The 21,555-nt window shown below is 29.3% G+C and overlaps 1 protein-coding gene across 1 annotated transcript; it reads right to left on the bottom strand.

The window, feature by feature from the left end:
• Nucleotides 1-1,015: 1,015 nt before the first annotated feature.
• Gr43a (Gustatory receptor 43a) lies at nt 1,016-20,283 on the bottom strand. Its single transcript, XM_065513298.1, has 11 exons — nt 20,130-20,283; nt 9,808-9,862; nt 7,694-7,826; nt 7,529-7,628; nt 6,909-6,971; nt 3,437-3,580; nt 2,949-3,080; nt 2,323-2,401; nt 1,309-1,570; nt 1,164-1,253; nt 1,016-1,078 (listed from the first exon to the last, which is right to left on the bottom strand). Exons 1-11 carry the CDS (start codon nt 20,281-20,283, stop codon nt 1,016-1,018), a joined length of 1,275 nt encoding a protein of 424 aa, XP_065369370.1.
• Between the last annotated feature and the right edge of the window lie 1,272 nt (nt 20,284-21,555).

Below are 21,555 nucleotides of genomic sequence, written 5' to 3'. Positions count from 1 at the left end.
TTTTTTAACTATATCTGGATTACTAAGACATTAATATAACAATATGGATATCTAATGATAGATATTTCAAAGACATTTGCAACGACGTATATAAGACCATAGTAAGTTGGACCTACAATGGGTCAAAATTTTTTAAATTTGAAAAAAAATTTTAAATTTAAAAAAAAAAAATCTTTAAATTTAAAAAAAAAAAAATTAAAAATAACAATCGAAAAATTTTTTTTTACAAAAAATTCAAAAAACAACTGGAAAAAAAATTAAATTTTGTTTACCTAAAAATATTTAAAATTTTGAAATATAATTTGGTGAAGGGTATATAAGATTCGGCATAGCCGAATATAGCACTCTTACTTGTTGGTACTTTTTTTGTCCCCTATTGAAATGATATAAATTTTATTTAAATACATTTTAGTATCGTCGTAGTAAATTTATAAAAAATCAGCACAATTATGAATAAAAATTCCCCGTTAAAAAAATTCAATGTTAAAAATAAGATATTAATGTATTTTATGAAAAAAAGTACCAAAAATAAATCAGTAATTGTTTCTAAAAAGTACCAAACTTATATTTGTTATTTTTTAATAAGTAAATAATACGACTTGAAATTTATTTCTATGTTTATTGGTTTAAAAGATACATGGGGTAACAAAAAATTACCAAAGTAGAGTTTTTACCCGTTTTCTCCCCATAAAGGTTCGAATTTCAAAAAAAGTACCAAACACCTGTCTGCTAATTTTATAAGTAGATAAAGATCTATTTTAAATTATGTTTGTATCTTCATAGTTTAGAAGATATAAGTTTACCTAATTTTCCCGTTTATACCCCTTCGAATTTTCAAAAAATTAAAACTTCATGTCTTCCTTTCTTAAAAAAACGTTAATAAAAACACGTATTAAACCATATTTCTTTTCTTATCAGCATCTTAATTCTTTATTTTATTTTTACTGTTAATTCTTAACTAAAAGCCTTTAAATTGACAACGAGTAAACTTATTTATCCTGGATATAACAAGATTTTAGCCATTACTTTTTTGAAATTGTATTAAAATAACCAAATAGGTGGCGATTGCAGAAGCTAACTGTAAAGAAATAAATTAAAATTGTTATAAAATTGATCCTTTGTAGTACTAGGAAAGAATACAATGTTAACATTTCCTTAATTACCGATGTTAAAAGCTGACGATTCACTTGACATAAACCACAGGCCGAGAAACCACTTTCACAAACCAATAATTGTTGCCAAAACTTTTTAACCTAAAAGAAAATTTTCAAAACAAAACATACAATACATATTTCTTAACATCTTTACCTCTTCCGCTAAAATCGGATCATGTACTACACGTTCTATTTCACATACAATATGTATAGTTTTGGCAGATTCTCGTGTAATCCGATGACAAGGTTCCACCACCAATAGCAGACGACATGAATGAAATAATATCCAGAGAACTTGTAGCCAAACATAACCATTATCCTTTTTACTCAGAAGTTCAATAAATAGAAAATACGAGGTGGCCACCAAGTGCAGGAAACAGGAGATAAGAATGAATAGAACTGCCATGCCATAGGCACTGAAAAGGATAATGAAATATTAGTGGAAAGTTTTTACTATTTTGCTAATAAGATGGAAAAAGGAAATAAATATAGGCAATCCTACCTAACACTACATTATTAAATTCAATAGTGCTAATGTGCAGCATTTGAGAAAAAAAAATTTCAGAGAGCGGTGTTGATACAGGCCTGTCACAGAATTCCATTCCGATCGAAAGGGGAATTAATTCCGTAAAACGAAAATTTCTTTCGGAATGAATCCACTTTCAGTTTTCAAAGTGGAATTGATATTTGTTTGTATGTATTTGATTTTCTTAAAATTTTAATCAATTTCTGTACCAAAAACTTCACTTTTGTTTTAATGTAAAAAAAGGCTGTCAAATTAAAATCTGAAATACAGAATTATTAAATATTTTTTGAATTAACAAATTACACGGAATCTGAAGAACCTAAAACGAAATCGATCCGAATAAAAACTACGGAATTAAAACCATTCCGAACAAAATGGGTGACAGGCCTGATAACCTCTCGTTTTATAGTCAAATGCGATAATCACTAAGCCACAGAGCTCAACATTATATGTGGCCATTGAAGTGGTTTTAAAGGATTTTATTCTACTTAAATTTATTTTCAAATATTAAGAAGCAATTAAAAATAACTTCAAAAGAATAACTAAATAAGCACTTGATTCTACCTTTGAAATTGTGAAAATGGAAATCGCTAGGAAGTGAATACATTGTTTAATGTTTTGTTATCTCTTTAAAATTATTACCTTGATACTATAGACAAACATTTACCCAAAGTCTCATGGCACTCAGCTAAACATTTCAATAAAAGTGATTTATTTTTGCCTAAAAACAAAAGTATAATTATTTGTTTTGCAATTAATAACTTTAGTTCTTAAGCTACGTTTCCGCATACACCGTAATCGGCAACGAAAACGAAATTCCATACATTTGCACCGAAAAAAGTTCGTTTCAGAAATCGGCAACGAAAATTGGGAACGAAACGGCTCCGATCAGTAACGAAAAACCTGTCATTTGGAGCCGGAAAGAAAACAACTTCAAGTAGGTTGTTTTCCGTGAATAAAAAAAAAATAAATTTTCTTTATTGGAAGAGGAAAAAATAATGAAATTCTATTTAATGTGCGACATCAAAAATTAAAAAAATAATTTCGTTTCTGTTTTATGCCGCAACGCACCCAAATGAAACGAAAACTATTCAGAAACATGACGAACACCAACGTTTTTCAGTTTTAGTTTTCGTTATCGGCGCCGATTCGGTGTATGCGGGAACCCAGCTTTAATCATAATCAACTTTAAAATGTTTTATAAAACTTTGATACAATTAAAAATTTATTATGAATATGATGGGGGGTTATATATAGTATATATTTACTTGGACCTTCATGATATGTTTCTGAAGACATCTTTGATAAACTGGCCTGTAAATTGGGTGTATTTAAGGTTGTGGTTTTAACTGTAGTGATCTTGACTTTCTCCTGATTTTGTAAAGTTTTATTGCGATCGGCTAAAATAAAATAAAAGTATAAAATAAATTCAATCTTAATTTAATGAAAAATTTATTTTGGAAATTTTTTTAAAAAGCGAGATTTAGATTTTTTAGAGATTTGTTGTTTTTCTGAGAATTTTTGTTTAAGCTGTTTTTTATCCAAATCTTTTCTCTGGTTTAATGTAAGTTTTCCCCACAAATTATTAAATTATCAGCCCAATTATGAATAAAAATTCCCCGGAAGTTTTTCCCCTTTTCTCATTTTTCCTATTCAAATTCAATGGGAAAAAACTCCCGGGGAACAAACTCCTGCGGAATTTTTTATTCATAATAGGGCTGTATATCTCATTTTTTATTGTATTAATTATTGTTACCTGGCAAATATGAATTCTTTAACATGGAATTTAATGCTTCAAATCTTCTGGCCAAACCAAAAGAGGTATTTGCAAAATTGACATGCAAACCCGTTAATATAAAGTACAAACTGTAGAATGGTATATACCACTGGACATTTAAATCTGGAAAAAATTAAAGAATTGATAATGATATGCATACAAATTTGAATAAATTATTCATAACCAAGAAAAATAAATATTATTTATTAAAGAAATTTTCTTTAATTTTAAAACAAAACTAAATTTTAATGAAATATTAAATAAATTAATGACAAAAGCTCTAAAAAGAAGTAAATAAACTTTAAATTAAATAAAAAACACATAAATTTATTATTACATTATACAATTTATATGATATGAAACCTTGTCGCGATAAGCCCAGCATCAGGAAAACGGTGGCTTATTTCCTTTTAATAAAACGCTTTCTTTTAAATTGCAAATAAAAGGGCCAAGTACACTAATACCCCGGTTTGCGTCGCCTCGTTCTGCGTCTGCTTCGAAGTTGCGTCTTTTTAAAATTTCTGTGATTTCGAAGTTGCGTCGTTTTTGTTTCAGTTTGCGTCGCATGTTTCGAAGTTGCGTCGTTAGTGCTTCGATTTGCGTCGTTAATTCGAAAATGTTTGTACAAAGCTAAAACAGAAAAAGGGTATTTCCCGTTTTAATCTAGTGCAAATTCGAAGTTGTTTCTTTTTAAAATTTCTGTGACTTCGAAGTCACATCAAGTGTCGAAAGTGCGGAAGAATTTGATGCAAGCAGAGGTTGGTTGACCATTTTAAAATCCGTGGAAATTTGCATATCATTGCATTAAAAGGAGAATCTGCTAGTGCAGAAAAGTTCAAGCTTGAATTAATAGCAATTATTGAAGTGTGGATATTCTGCACAACAAGTTTTAAACGCTGATGAAACGGGACTTTTTTGGAAGCGTTTGCCAGGAAGAACGTACATTTCTAAATACGAAAAATTTAAAATGCTCTTGTTAGTTGATAAAAAATTCAATATTTTTGATTGAAACATCTATTTTTTTCAGCTAAAATTATGAATCTCGGAACCAATTAAATGAAAATCAATACAAATGTATGGAAAATCGTGCTTCGTTTTGCGTCGCGTTTCTTCAGGCTCTATTAGCGACGCAAACCGAGGTATTAGTGTAGTTTTAAATTGTAGTCTTGATTTATTCAAATTTACACAACAATTTAAATAGTCACTCTCTTTTAATACACACACTTATATTACACACTGGTATTACGGTTAATGTTTACTCAAATAGTGCTTACGATATACTAACTCCTCAGCTTCTATTAAATTCTGGTATTAACTATTTCTACAGTGATCACTAGGGGCGGATTTATTATAAACTAGCTGACCTGACAGACGTTGTTCTGTCATATTAAAAAAATGTTTGTGTTCGATTTGTGAATTTGTGAGAATTGGTTTGAAATGGGTAAAAATAGTTAAAATGAAAAAAAAATCGTGTTGTTGAATGATAATTTTTATTCATATTGCGTTATGTTTGATTTACATTTGATTTTAAAATATGTATAATGAATCTTATGGTCATAGAATAAAGAACCTAAGATCGTAAGTCTGTTGTCAAAAACTTAAGTCTTGCAATAACAGAATACATGTAAATCAATGTACATATTTTGAGTTTTTATATAAGTAATCGAATTTTGGTCTGAAATATGGCCAGAAATATGAGTGATCACCAGGGAAACCAAAATATGCAAATGCATGTTTTTTCTGGTGAGTCTAATGGGCACATTGATAAGATATTTACACGTTTCAGAACTATTTAAGAATTTTGGCATCGATTTGTTAGTGCATATTTTTGCATATTTTACCCTTAAATGCATATTTTTACATATATTTGTTTTAGGAGCATATTTATGTCATATTTTTGCGTTTTAGAGCATATTTTACTGTTTAATAGCATATTTTGATTTTATCAAAAACATATTTTGTCTTACTTATTTTTCGCAGTTGTGTTACAGGTTTTTACTTCCTTTGTTTAAAATTCAAAATTGAGAAATAGATGGCTTTTCACCAAAAAAAATTTAAAAAACAAACAATTTTTTTTTAAATTTAAAAAAAAAAATTTAATTTAAAAAAAACAATTCGAAAATTTTTTTTAAATTTAAAAAAAAACAATTCGAAAATTTTTTTTTTCCAAAAAATGAAAAAAAAAATTTTTGTTCACCTATTTAAATTTTTTATATTGAAGTATAATTTGGTGAATTTGGCGAATATAGCTCTCTTACTTGTTTTAATATGAAATAAACACTATTTTAATAATAGCGCCATCTAAAAATCAAATTTTAGTTCTAATGCAAACTTATCTATTCTAAGTGTTAAAGAAATATTGTCTTTTAAATTTGCTCCTATAACATCAGTTGATGTCGAAAGAACATTTTCTATGTATAAACATTTTTTTCAGATCCAATAGAAAACGATTTTTATTTGAAAATTTAAGTCAATTTTTTGTAATTTATTGCAATAATAACCTTAATTGAATACCTCTCGAGGCCTTTTCATAGCTATAGTTTTTATGTTGTATTTTTTTTTGTTATACATACTTGTTTTAGTTGATGTTATTTTTGTTTATTTTATGTTACTTTACCTTTTTAATTAAAGGTACATTTTTTGGTTAAAAATTATGTAAAATTTTGTTTTTTTAAGAGCATATTCTTTAAATTTTAAGAGCATATTTTGAAGTTTTTACTGCATATTCAAAGCGCTTTTTTTAGAGCATATTTCCGGTTTCCCTGGTGATCACAGATTGAGCTTTTTTTCTTGATTAAACGCTTATTGACCAAGGTACTAACAAATTTAGATATTGTGAGTTTTTATATAAAAAAATCGATTTTTGTTCAGAAATATGAGTGATCACAGATAGAGCTATTTTTCTTGATTAAACGCTTATTGGCCAAGTTATTATCGAATTTAGATATTTTGAGTTTTTATAAAAAAAATTGATTTTTGTTCAAAAAGATGAGTGATCACAGATCGAGCTGCTTTTCTTGATTAAACGCTTATTGGCCAAGTTATTAGCTATTTTAGATATTTTGAGTTTTTATGGAAAAAAAATATATGAATGATCACAGATCGAGCTCCTTTTCTTGATTATTTTGAGTTTTTATATAAAAAATCGATTTTAGGCCAGAAATAAGAGTGATCACAGATCGAGCTCCTTTTCTTGATTAAACGCTTATTGGCCAAGTTATTAACGATTTCAGATATTTTGAGTTTTTATATAAAAAATCGATTTTTTATTTTTCGATTGGTTTGATATCATAATTGTGATATCATAAGTGGGCGTAAAAGACTTGCGCAAGTAAACTTGACGTGTGTGAACCATCTCTTACTTTTTATACAAATTGTTTAATATTGTTCTAAATTTTTTTTTATATTTACCTAATTAATTTATTTTGCTGGGTTATTATTATGATATTACCTGCATTTTCTTCACCCTTTTGCATGGTTTCTGCAAATCTTAACCAGGTCCACACATCCAAAGCTGTTAAAAATAAATAAAATAATTTATTAAAGGGATTTTCTTGAGATTAAAGCAAGTTTATATAGAAGTTGCTCTAAATTTATTTTTAAACTATTAACATTTCATTTTAAAATATGTATTTCAGTTTAATTTAACTTGGAGAACAATTAAATTAAGGAAAAATTAAAGAAAAATTTTCCGGGAAATTTTTTTTTTTTAATTCCGGAAAATTTTTCTTCTTTATAAGTTTGCTTCTTAAAGATACACTAAAATTTCGGAACAGATGGAACAGATTCGTTGTGGTTTGATTCTATCAACAGAAAATCAGTTGATATAGAAAAATTTCGATTTAAATTATCAGAAATTCGGAAATTTTGCCTGAATCATTTGTTTAACAATAATTTTGATTATCATAACAAAGCCAATTTCTCAAAAACGGAAATATATTTAAAACGGGAAAATTAACTTTTCTAGTAGGCTACTCAGCCGATCTTTTAGCTGATTCATTGTGTTAAGCAAACGGTATGCTTTGTTAAACCGATCTTGTTAAAGTTGAACCAACATATGCTATCTCTTACCCAATAAAATACTTATAGTTATCATAGGCAATAATAACATTATAAACGATTTGAAACGTTCCATTTTTAAATTTGTTATTGAACCCAAGTACTCGTCCACCTAAAACAAAAAAACAATTCTAATTTTTTAGAAAAATATTTAAAAAAAAAATCGTTAAAATTTACCTTTTTTAGTCTTACGTTCAAATCTCTGGTAGCATTCAATCCCACAATGCCACATATAGCACCCGCCGATACAGCCATTACCACCACCGATACATCCAAAGCGGTTACCACTTTTGAAGTGGCCGATTTCATTCTAAAAGATGCTCTATATATGTGAAATTTAAGGCAATTCCATATAAACAATATGATTATGCATAAAAGTATTTTAAAGCCCGATAAAAAGAGACATTTTTGGTTTTGTGAATAAAAGTTTATAGAAAAGAATAGAAAGAAAATAAGGTAAAAGGAGAGTTAGGGATAGATAAGTCGGTAGATATAAATGAGAGAGTTTCAATTCATATGTAGAAAGTATAGAGGAAATTAATTTAAAAAAATATTGCCTAAAACCAAACATTTTGAGAAGGGAGTTGGTTTTTACTTTTTGAAACTGTTTGTAGGGGGGCTAGGTGAAAACATGGATCGATATCGCCCATTTTCAATACCAAACAGAATATACAGTGGTTGACAAAACAATGGAAACTTTTCCTAATATTCCATATGTAGCCCAAAATTTAAAATATTTTTTTAAAATAAATTTATTTTTTTAGTATTTTACTTGTATAGTTTTATTTATATAAATTAACTGAAAAAAAAAAACAAACAACATAATTAATTATATTCTGAAAAAAGGGAACAAAATTAAAAATATTCACTATTTCGCTACTGACAAAACAATGCAAACTTTAAACTTCTGCAAGAAAGAAGTGTAAAACGAAAATAATATTTAAAAGAACGATGTAAAAAGCATCCTGTTTAAAGTTACTCAACATTTAGGTGGAAGACCTCGTAAGACTACTCCTGGACATAACTCATATAGAGGTTGTTAATAGCCTAAAATTAGAAATAAGTACCCGAACAGTTAGTCGCAAGCCAAATGAGGCTGGTCTTGGTTGCTATCGTCCTGTGAAAAAACCACTCATTTCTAAAAAGAACCGTTCTGCTCGTTTTCAATTTGCCAGGGATCATTTAAACTGATCGATACAGAAATGGAATACTGTCCTCTTTTCCGACGAATCCAAATACAATTTAAGAGCCAGTGATAAGAGGACCAAAGGGAAAAATATTAGATCCAAAGTACGCAAATAAGACTGTAAAGTTTGGCGGTGGCAATATTATGGTATGGGGATGTTTTTCAGGGCAAGGTATGGACCCAATTCATATTATAAAAGATACCATGACAGGTATAGGATACAGAACCATATTAAACGATGTTATGTATCCATACGCTGAGGAAAATATGCCCCTAGTTTGGAGATTCCAACACGACAACGACCCGAAACACACCTCTAGGGTTGTAACCAAGTGGTTACAATCCAACGAGGTACGTGTTTTGAAGTGGCCTGCCCAATCGCCAGTAGTGTGATTCACTAACTTTTATTACGATAATCGTATCGTTAAAATAAATATAACGAAAATTTATCGAATTTGCTATTCAGTAACATTTTTAACTACATTCGCTGTCGGTTGATGTCAGCTGTTACTTTAAGCAGTATTTTTTTCGTTATGTTAGCGACAATAATTTAAGTTGTGTTTATTTAATCGATAAAGTGTATTTGCAATTTTTTCTTCGTCATCTTCATATATTTGTTTACTTTAACCATATATATGGTTGATAAAATCATGTGAATCGTAAATTAACCATATTATGGTTACCACAATCATGTAAATGGTTACTGTGACTATAATATAGTTGAAAAACTTGTAACAATATTGAAATGGTTACAATAACAATGTCCAACTATATTTTTTCTCTGCGTGCGCGATCGTAAAAAATGAAACTTTTTACAATTGCTGATTATTTGAATGAACATTGACTGATTCGGTCCAAAGTGTCGCAACTAAAACCAAATAAAGGGAGTTGTATATATTTAGTTTCTTAAGGATCTTGAATAAATAAGTTTTTTCTTTATGGAATCACTGAATATAAGAAAATAAACCTATAAATACATTACTAAATTAATTCTTTTGATTTTCATGTTAAAGAGAAAAAAATAGTTTCAAGTGAAATTTGCATGTTTTTAGTATAAAGTTTTGAAATATATGTAATATTTAAAAAAAAGTTTCGAAGCATTTACCTTACTGGGATTTTTGAATTAGCATCGAATAATAAGCCGCGATAGGTAAGAAAAACTGAAATAAAATAAAGAACAGTTAATTACATAATTGTAAAATATAATCAAAGTATCTAAAGAATTCATTTTATTTAAATTTATATTTTAAGTATATCCAATACCCTAATTCTAGTAGTTTTCGAGAAATTTCAGGGTTAGACATTTTACAGGTTACAGACATTTTTTTAGATTTTCTACGATGGAGGTCCTTATGACACTCCCGTGTTAGACTCCTACAGTAATCTGCCATCATATTGTTACGAAATTGCATTATCAATTTAAATTTAACGGTCAGTAACGGCTGCTTGCAGCATTCATCAGGTTTATAAACATTACTATCAGTAGAAACTTCTACTTATCAACAATTTTGATAACACGCTGTTATTAACATTATTTATAAGTATGGCAATATTAACTGTAAAGCAGCTATAATAGATCTACAATAGAACATTCGAGTTGTTCCTTTAGATAATTCATAAAGCTACTAGAAGATGGTATTGTATATATAAATAGAAACAGCTAGTTGCTGAGCAGTTAGTGTATCATAGGCCCTATTTTATACCCTTCACCTTCGTGAGAAGGGCATATATAAGTTTGTTATTCCGTTTGCTATTTCCACAATATAATTTTCTGAACCTATAAAGTATATACAGTGCTGTGCAATATAATAGGCTATTGTATATCAAATATTTTCTCTTCGATTCAACACTCTTAAAAAAACATTCTCTTAGGAATTTTTGGTACCGTTATTTTTGAAATTGTCAATACTAAAAATAATGGGTATTTTTAAGAAGTTTCTTTCTTTCCTTTATGCGCTTTCGTAAACATTTTAAGAAAAGTTAAAATATAATTTGTGCAAAATAATAGACTTATTTTAAAGGATTATAGTTTTTGTTTTAATTTACCCTATAATTTGGATAAATTTTCTGAAAATAATTAAATGTAAGGTAAATGAAATATTATTGTTGAAAAAATGTTATAAAATAATATTATTTTTACGAAAAGATGGGTCGTAATGTACATTGCACTCCTGAAGAAAGGCGAATAGTGAAAAAATTACGTGACCAAGGAAAAACACTTGATTTTATTGCGGAATTGCTTGGAAGATCTCATCATTTCGTCAGAAACGCGATCAAGTGGAAGCCATCAAAAGAAACACGTGGTAGACCTCGCAAAACAACCGCTACCACGGATTCACGGATAGCTATTCTGGTGAAGAAGGAGCCATTTCTATCTTCAAAAGCCGTTTCTGAAGAAATAGGTAACATAATTAGTGCTTCAACAGTCCGAAGACGACTTTTAGAGAAAGGTTTGCCAAGTAGAATCGCCAGAAAGGTACCATTTTTAAGCTCAAAAAACAAAGCAGCTCGAAAAAAATTTGCCACAAAATTTAAAAATAGTGTAGTTGATGATTTTAAGAACATTTTATGGAGCGACGAGACAAAAATTAACTTGTTCGGATCAGATAGTCGCAGAAATGTTAGAAGACCAAACGGAAAGGAACTAGATGATCGTTATACAAAAAAGACTGTAAAACACGGCGGAGGAAGTATAATGGTGTGGGGTGCATTTTCTTGGCATGGTGTTGGCCCTCTTTATCAGATAACATAAATAATGAACAAAGAAATGTACCCTGATATTTTGAAGGATATTATGCTACCTTATGCGGAGAACAATATGCCACCAGAATGGACTTTCCAACAGGACAATTATCCTAAGCACTCCTCAAAATTAGTTAAATCTTGGCTGAGTGCTAACAATGTATCTGTTTTAGAATGGCCTTCACAGTCACCGGATCTCAATCCTATTGAGAACCTTTGGGTTGAACTGAACAGAGGCCTAGATGGGAAGACATTTCGGAATAAAAATCAACTTTGGGAAGAGGTTAAAAAGAAATGGGAGGCAATTTCCATAGAAAAATGTCAAAAATTGATAGAATCAATGCCCAGAAGAGTTCAGTGCGTTTTAAACAACAATGGCGGTCATTCAGGTTATTGAATTAACTTGGCATATTATTATAATATTCAATATTAGTAGAAAATTTAATTTGTTTTAATCTTTAATAAAAAAAAAAATATTTGTTTAAGAAATATTGAATAAGTCTATTATTTTGAATCATAGGAAAATGATTTTTTTTTAATTTTTTATTTAAATAAAGTCATAAAAAAACAAAAACATTTGTTGTTGGTGTATCTATTAGTACAGTTCTTAAATAAATAAAAAAATAATTTAAATATCATTCATAATGGAAAATATTTACCAAATAAGAATAAGTCTATTATTTTGCACAGCACTGTATATTCTGGATCCTTATAGATAGCGGAGTCGATTAAGCCATGTCCGTCTGTCTGTTGAAATCAATTTTCTGAAGACCCCAGATATCTTCGGTATCCAAATCTTCAATAATTCTGTCAGACATGCTTTCGAGAAATTTCCTATTTAAAATCAGCAAAATCGGTCCACAAATAGCTGAGATATGAGGAAAAAACCAGGACAACCTCAATTTTTTACTTATATCTGGATTACTAAGTCATTGATATAGACAATATGGATATCTAATGATAGATATTTTAAAGACCTTTGCAACGACATATATAAGACCATATTAAGTTGGACCTACAATGTGTCAAAATCGGAAACATTTTTTAACCCGAATTTTTTTTTCACCAAAAAAAAAAATTTTTAAATCTAAAAAAAAAATTAAAAAATTTAAAATAACAATTCGAAAATTTTTTTATTCCAAAAAATGAAAAAAACAACTTTGGAAAAATAAAAAAAATTTTGTTTACCTAAAAATATATAAAATTTGTATTTTGAAGTATATTTTGGTGAATGGTATATAAGATTCGGCACAGCCGATAGCCATGCTCTATCTTTGGTCACTAAATTTTTAGCAGGAACTTTTTGAGCCTTGTATTTTTTTATACCCTTCACCTTAGTGAGAAGGGTATATATAAGTTTGTCATTCCGTTTGTAATTTCCACAATATAAATTCCCGACCCTATAAAGTATATATATTCTGGATCCTTCTAGATAGCGGAGTCGATTAAGCCATGCCCGTCTGTCTGTTGAAATCAACTTTCCGAAGCCCCCAAATAACTTACATACATGATTCATACATCAATATCTTCGGAATTCTTCCGGCTCGGTTGCTATTTAAAATCGAGAAAATCGGTCCACAAATGGCTGAGATATAAAGAAAAAACTAAGTCATTAATATTGTTACGTTTTAACCTTTTCAAAACGTTGGTTTATTTCCTTTAAATAAATCGGATACTTTTGAGTGCAAATAAAAGCCGTTTAGTAGTTTGAAAATTTTAACAACTCTTTATTTATTTAAAATGTACAACAACAGAATTAAATAGTCACTCTGTGTTTTTTATACACGTTTATAAATTCGCAGAAATACAGACACACTTTATAATGTACACGAATTCACTTGAAAAATACAGCACACTTTAAGGCACTCAGTTGATGTTTATTCGAATAGCGTCTCTGATAAACTCACTAATGACTGCAACCTCTGCCACTATTTATACCACTGCCATCTGCACTCTAGATTGCTCTTTAACTGTCAAAGCTAGGGCTTTTAATTTCCCCACCTTTTTTGATTCCCGGGAATTGGGAAATTTTTTTCTACATTACCGGGTACCCGGCTATTCCCGAAATATATAATGATACTGTAAATTAGGAATATTATAGCCAAATTTCATATAAAAACTTAGTGTTATAATTATTAAATATCAGAGCTTCGAATTAATTAATAAAATTTGAGCTTAATTCACTAAAATCTTAATCCGTAATTAATAAATTTCAGCCTTTCATTCCATAAATCCATTCCTAATATTTAAGTTTTTAGATTCATTCCAAAGCCTTTGTTTAATCTGAATTAATTTTAAAGTTAATTAATACCATAATTTATTCAAACTTTGAATGATTAAATTTTTGTTAAATCAAAGCATTTACAAAATTAATTGAAACAAGTAAGAGTGCTACATTCGGCTATGCCGAATCTTATATACCCTTCACCTTTGTTGTGGATGCATTATTATTTTTTATAATTAGTATACCTATATGTATGTACATTGTCCACTTTCAGCGTACAGCATCCTAAATTTATCAAGAACACAAAAAACAACAACAACGCCAAACGAAACAAAACACCAAAAGAAAAAACAAAATACGCAAGCCAATGAAACCAACACACATCCAAACATACGTTTAATTGTATAAAAAACAACAACGCCAAAAGAAACAAAACACAAAAGAAAAACAAAATACGCAAAGCATATGCTTCCATCCAAACATACGATTTGTTGCTTTTTTACAAAAAAACCAACACACAACCAAACAAACGTTTAGTTGTATAAAAAACAACAACAACGCCAAAAGAAACAAAACACAAAAAAAAACAAAATACGCAAAGCATGCACATCCAAAAACATACGTTTTGTTGCTTTTTTGTCAAAAAAACCAACACACAACCAAACAAACGTTTAGTTGTATAATAAACAACAACAACGCCAAAAGAAACAAAACACAAAAAAAACAAAATACACAAAACTTGCACATCCAAACATACGTTTTGTTGTTTTTTTTGTCAAAGCATGCAATACATTGTGTTTTTTGATGAAATTTTCAGAGGTTGTCTCGGATTTTTGCTCATATCTCCGTTATTTATGGACGGATTTTGCTGATTTTAAATAGCAAAATTCTCGAAAGTATGTCTGACAGAATTGTTGAAGATTTGGATCCCGGAGATATCTGGGGCCTTCAGAAAATTGATTTCAACAGACAGACAGACGGACAGACAGACAGACAGACAGACAGACAGACAGACATGGCTTAATCGACTCCGCTATCTATAAGGATCCAGAATATATATACTTTATAGGGTCGGAAATGAAAAATGTAGAAATTACAAACGGAATGACAAACTTATATATACCCTTCTCACGAAGCTGAAGGGTATAAAAATTGTCTTAAACCTTTTTGTACTAGATTTTAATTGAAGAATAATTTAATCATTTAATAAATTTTTGAAGCTATTTTGTTATGGATTTGAAGAAGAAATTTAAAGAAATTAGAATGATACAATAAGAAATCAATTCTATAAATAATGAATTCTCTTTTTAAATTTTCATATGAAAAACCCCAAATAAATAATAATAATAAGCGGTCTATTATTGCCAACATATAAGCAAAAAACTGTAAAAAACTTTTCACTGTTTTTTGGTAAAAAAAATAGAGTTCTAACATGTTTTCTATGTATTTTTGTCAGTGTTTAAAATCCCGGGAATCGGGTATTGAAAAATTGGCAAAATTCCAGGGAAATTTGTACCGGGAATTCCCGGGATAAAAACCCTAGTCAAAGCTCATATATTCACCCCTATCGGCAATAACATGTGAAATTTTGTTCCCATGAAATATTCATTTCCCTCGAAGGGAATATTGCTATCGGGAATATCATGATGAACTTTACATTCACAATAGTTGATTTTGTTCGTAACAGCTGTTTATTGTTTACAAAATTCCATCTAAAAATTTCACAACAAGGGAATTTTTTTCACGTGAACAAAGTTGATGAACGAAAAAAGGGAAAATATTTCATGTGAAATATTGATTCGCGATAGGGGTGATTCTAGAACTTTCTAATACATACGCCATCTGCGTGTACTTTCTACAATGTTCTTTAACTGAATATTCGAATATACGGTCGCAGCAAACAGCGTTGCCATACTTACGATCAATGGTCAACTGAAAGCTTTTATTCTATGTTAATAATGCCCACAGATATGTATGTTACAGATTGCTGTTACAGCACTGCTATTAGAAAGCATTATGCTACTTTTAAATCAGCCGTTAAAATCGTTATATTTGAATTCAAGTACAATTTCGTCAAAATTGGAAAAAATATTTTTTAACCCCAATTTTTTTTCACCAGAAGTTTTTTTCGCTAAATATTGAAAAAAAAAATTAGAAACAAAAAAAATTCGAAAAAAGTTTTGAAGAAAATAAATTTTGTTTACCTAAAAATATTTAAATTTTTGAAGTATAATTTGGTGAAGGGTATATAAGATTCGGCACAGCCGAATATAGCTCTCGTACTTGCTTTGTATTAGCTTTAAATCATAATTCCATTTTTCAAATCAAAATAAATTATATCTCTTAATCACTCCCTTAATAATATCATTATGGATTAATTCATAGACTTAATTCCATTGTACTTCAAATGTATTGAATCCATTTAATTTTAGAATTCATTCTTTATAGAATTAATTCCTTATTGAATCATTAAAATTTTCTTGAATTCAAATCCATTACAAAATAACTTTAAAAATTTATCGAATGATTAAATTTTTCATCAATTCAAATCTATTACAAAAAGACAATATTTTTCAATTCATTTTGAAAAAAAAAATATTTTAACTCAATTTGTATTAAATTTTAAGTAATAAATTCAAAGTTTAAATGAATTCTGCTATGAATTAATTCAACGATGAATGAATTCTATTTAAATAAAAGCCTTTGAATGAAGGGAATAGTTTCCGCACCTACACCAAAGTTAGATCCTGTTGAATTCTTTGCTGACTTTCAAAAGTTATATAGGCCTGATGCAAATGTTCTTTGGTAAACAATTGGTTTAAACTTGTCAATTAGAAATTGACGCACATAAAACATTTGTTTATTATAATTATTCGCATGACGTTTTAAGTACTTTTTTACCAATTAAACAATTATTTATAATTAACTACTATTAACCTGAAAATTAGAAACGCAAATGACGTTTTTGCAAATATAAAGCGTATTATTCTTAATATTTTTTAAAAAGTATTAAGAATAACACAGTGCAACACGACAAAATATAACCATATACGGGCACCAGTACGTGATAAAAGACCAAAAATGCACTTTTTTTTATGGGTCATGCTCTTTTTTTATGGGCCCCTAAAGAATTGGGACCTCGGTGTCATTTTTGCAAAAAAGTGATAATTTTCTCAGGCTTATATCTGGCAAACAGTTTGGAATTTTGATTTACTCTTTGAGGCAAAGTTGTAGCCCATGTCATAATCGTGAACATATAAAATCAAAAAGCTTCATCTTCAAGATCAAAATCGCAAAAAACTTAAAAAAAAAATCGATTTTTTTATAAAAAAGTGTTACTTTTGCAAAACTTTTTTCTTTTATCACGTACTGGTGTCCATATATGGTTATATTTCCCTGACTTAAAAAATTACACACAGTGACTGATCACAGATCGAGCTCCTTTTCGTGATTAAACGCTTATTGGTCAAATTATTAACGATTTTAGATTTTTTGAGTTTATATAAAAAAATCTATTTTTGGTCAGAAATATGAGTGATCACAGATCGACCTCCTTTTCTTTATTAAACGCTTATTGGCGAAGTTATTAGCGAATTTAGATATTTTGAGTTTTTATATAAAAAATCGATTTTTGGTCAGAAATATGAGTGATCACAGATCGAGCTCTTTTTCTTGATTTAACGCTTATTGGCCAAGTTATTAACAATTTTAGATATTTTGAGTTTTTATATAAAAAATCGATTTTTGTTCAGAAATATGAGTGTTCACAGATCGATATTCTTTCTTGATTGAACGCTTATTGGCCAAGTTATTATCGATTTTAGATATTTTGAGTTTTTATGTAAAAAAATCGATTTTTGTTCAGAAATATGATCGAGCTCCTTTTCGTGTTTAAACGCTTACTGACCAAGATATTAACGATTTTAGATATTTTGGGTTTTTATGTAAAAAAAATCGATTTTTGGTCAGAAATATGAGTGATCACAGATGGAGCTCCTTTTCTTGATTAAACACTTATTGGCCAAGTTATTAGCGATTTTAGATATTTTGGGTTTTTATGTAAAAAAAAATCGATTTTTGTTCAGAAATATGAGTGATCACAGATCGAGCTCCTTTTCGTGATTAAACGCTTATTGGCCAAGTTATTATCGAATTTAGATATTTTGAGTTTTTATATAAAAAAAACGATTTTTGTTCAGAAAGTTGAGTATTCACAGATCGATCACCTTTTCTTGATTAAAGGCTTATTGGCCAAGTTACTAACAATTTTAGATATTGTGAGTTTTTATATAAAAAAATCTATTTTTGGTCAGAAATATGAGTGATCACAGATCGAGTTCCATTTCTTGATTAAACGCTTATTGGCCAAGTTATTAGCGAATTTAGATATTTTGAGTTTTTATGTAAAAAAATCGATTTTTGTTCAGAAATATGAGTGATCACAGATCGAGCTCTTTTTCTTAATTAAACGCTTATTGGCCAAGTTATTAAGGAATTTATATATTTTGAGTTTTTATGTTAAAAAAATTGATTTTTGGCCAGAAATATGAGTGATCACAGATCGAGCTCCTTTTCGTGATAAAACGCTTGTTGGTCAAGTTATTAACGATTTTAGATATTTTGAGTTTTTATATAAAAAATCGATTTTTGCCCAAAAATATGAGTGATCACAGATCGAGCTCCTTTTCTTGATTAAACGCTAATTGGCCAAGTTATTAACGATTTTAGATATTTTGAGTTTTTATATAAAAAAATCGATTTTTGGCCAGAAATTAGTGTGTGATCACAGATCGAGCTCCTTTTCTTGATTAAACGCTTGTTGGTCAAGTTATTAGCGAATTTAGATATTTTGAGTTTTTATGTAAATAATCATTTTTTGTCCAGAAATATGAGTGATCACAGATCGAGCTCCTTTTCTTGATTAAACGCTAATTGGCCAAGTTATTAACGATTTTAGATATTTTGAGTTTTTATATAAAAAATCGATTTTTTACTTTTCGATTGGTTTGCTATGATATCATAAGTGGGCGTAAAAGTGGGCGTGGTTAACCAATTTTTTTCGTAAAAACCTAAGTTGGATTATGAGCATTTTAATTATTAACATTTTAAAACGAACGACATTTGATTTTTATTTAAATAGATTGACCTTTTTATACCCTTCACCATGAGTGGCAAGGGTATATATAAGTTTGTCATTTCGTTTGTAATTTTCACATTTTTCATTTGCGACCCCATAAAGTATATATATTCTGGATCGTTATAGATAGCGGAATCGATATAGCCATGTCCGTCTGTGTGTTGAAATCAACTTTCCGAAGCCCCTAAATAACTTACATACACGATTCATACATCAATATCTCCGAAATTCTTCCGGCTCGGTCGCTATTTAAAATCGAGAAAATCGGTCCACAAATGGCTGAGATATAAGGAAAAAACTAGGACAACCTCGATTTTTGACCTATATCTGGATTACTAAGTCATTAATATAGACAATATGGATAACTAATGATAGATATTTCAAAGACCTTTGCAACGACGTATATAAGACCATAGTAAGATGGGTTAAAATCGGAAAAAAATATTTTTTAACCCGAATTTTTTTTTCATCAAAATTTTTTTTTTTGTCATAAATTCTTTTTCCAAAAAAATTAATTAAAGAAATTTAAAAAAACTTTTTTTAAAAAAAATTAAAAATTTTTTTAAAAAAATTAAAAATTTTTTTAAAAAAATTAAAAATTTTTTTAAAAAAATTTTGATTTTGTTTAAATAAAAATATTTTTAAGTATAATTTGGTGAAGGGTATATAAGATTCGGCACAACTGAATCAGGCAATTTGTAATTATTGCAAATTTTTATTAAAACGCTTTTTATTTTTATCACAATTAACAGTTGAAGTCCTAACCTGTTGTTAGCTTTAATCACAGATTTTAATATTTAGCATTTGCACTAGAAAATTTCACATTATTTACTTTGATTATAAAATTAAGACATTTAGTTAGAGATAACTTCGGGTTAGTTTTATACACTTTTGATTTTTTAAATTTAAAACTACGTATTATTTTTTGGTTTATTCGAAGGTTGGCTACCGTTACCCCTAAAATATTATCCTTCCAGCTCAAATACCATTACCGGTAAACTATCGTTGCCGGAATAAGTGCTAGCGTTACCGAAATAATCGTAAATCGCGTTACCTTTAAATACCGTAACCGATATTCTATAAATTATTTTATATTGTTGAATAATTGAGTTTATTGAAATCTACAGAATTCTAATTTTCGTAAATTTGATTAACAATTTAATGCAGCTAGAAATTAACGTTATCATTAAAATAAAGTTACCGAAATAAGCAAAAATACCACTACCGCTAAGACACCGTTAACGAAACAATCCAAATTACCGGTACCTTTCAACATTTTGAATCGGTAGCCAACCTTTAAAATTGAGATTTCCTTTCAATTTACCCATTATTGATGTCAAAGCAGCGGCATAAAATAAAAACGGTGTACTTTTCTGTATTATATAGACACCTTTTGAATTTTTACGCACGGAATATGGAGCCAAAGCCAACAATTTACTAACGAAAAATATACTTATAGACGATTCAGATATTTCCATGTTTTGAGATATTTTTTTTTTCTTTGCACTTTTTATTAATTTCACGCAGTTTGCTGCTGCAGCTGCTGTTTCGCTAAACTTCACACTTTAAAATACAAATTACAACTGTAATTAACGGAATTTATAGATGAAGTTTATTTTAACGTTTATTTGCATTAAAATATGTTTTTATTGTTGCTGTAAATTGTTGTAAACAAAATATCCTTGTGCAGATTTTTAAATGGCGTGCGCAAAAAATAGAAAAAAAACGGCAACATATTGTACAATCCTTTTCAGTTTTATGCAAATAATAGAGATATGTAGTTTATAGACAGGAGTGTTGTCCAGCCTGGGTTAATATTGGGGGCCAGGGTTTTGTAGATTGTAAAAATTTATAGCAAATGAAAGTGAAAGTGCGCGTATTAGGTATGAGATATCTGTAAAATAAGGATAGGCTGCCCACATTCTGAAGATATTCTTAAATATCGATTAATCGGGAAACAGTTTCATCCCCTATAAGATCAACCGTCCTTCATTGAAACCGTTCCAACAGCTCTAGACTTGACCTTTCAGCTCCGGCCTATATGTGGGAATTATATTCCATTTTTGGACGAATGAAGCTGGGAAGGGGAGAAATATGTCCGACATCGTCTCAAGAAACCCAAGCACCTAAAAGTTTTCTTCGCAACATCGAATATATGATGATTCCAACGGACATCACACTGTATTCTTGCACCTAAAATCAAAAGATTATCTGAAACTCCAAAGAATTGATTGTGATTAGTTTTGAGTGCGTTGAAATTAACTCGGTTCAATTGCAAGGTCACGATTTATTGAGTCATCCATATTTATTCTTTAGAGTTTAATTTAAAAAAGTGTTGGTCTATGGTCAAATGAATATGAGTGACAGATATTACTGTTATCCGTAAATCATTCATGAAAATTTAAAAAAAGGGAAGGAGAAGGAGAAGGAACAGAGCCCTGGAGGACTCCAAAGCTCAATATGAAGATCTCGGATCAAATCCCATCTGTTACTACCCTTATAGTACCTCCACGAAGGAAACACCCTGTCAAATGCTTTCGAAATGTCGAGTGCGACTACCTTACTCTTTCCCATGCGGTGTATTGATTGACACCACTGTTCTGAAAGAAACACCATTAGGTCCCCAGTTGAACGACTACTGCGAAAGCCATATTTAAAAGTTTATTCGATTCCAAATAATTGACAAGGTGATTTTAACATGCTCTCCATAATCTTCGAGAGCGATTGGGCGATAATTATCCGGATTGGTG

Source organism: Calliphora vicina, chromosome 5 (assembly GCF_958450345.1).
Source record: "Calliphora vicina chromosome 5, idCalVici1.1, whole genome shotgun sequence".
Lineage (NCBI taxonomy): Eukaryota > Metazoa > Arthropoda > Insecta > Diptera > Calliphoridae > Calliphora > Calliphora vicina.
The sequence above is the reverse complement of the archived record's forward strand: the minus strand, read 5'-3'. Positions and strand labels throughout refer to the sequence as shown.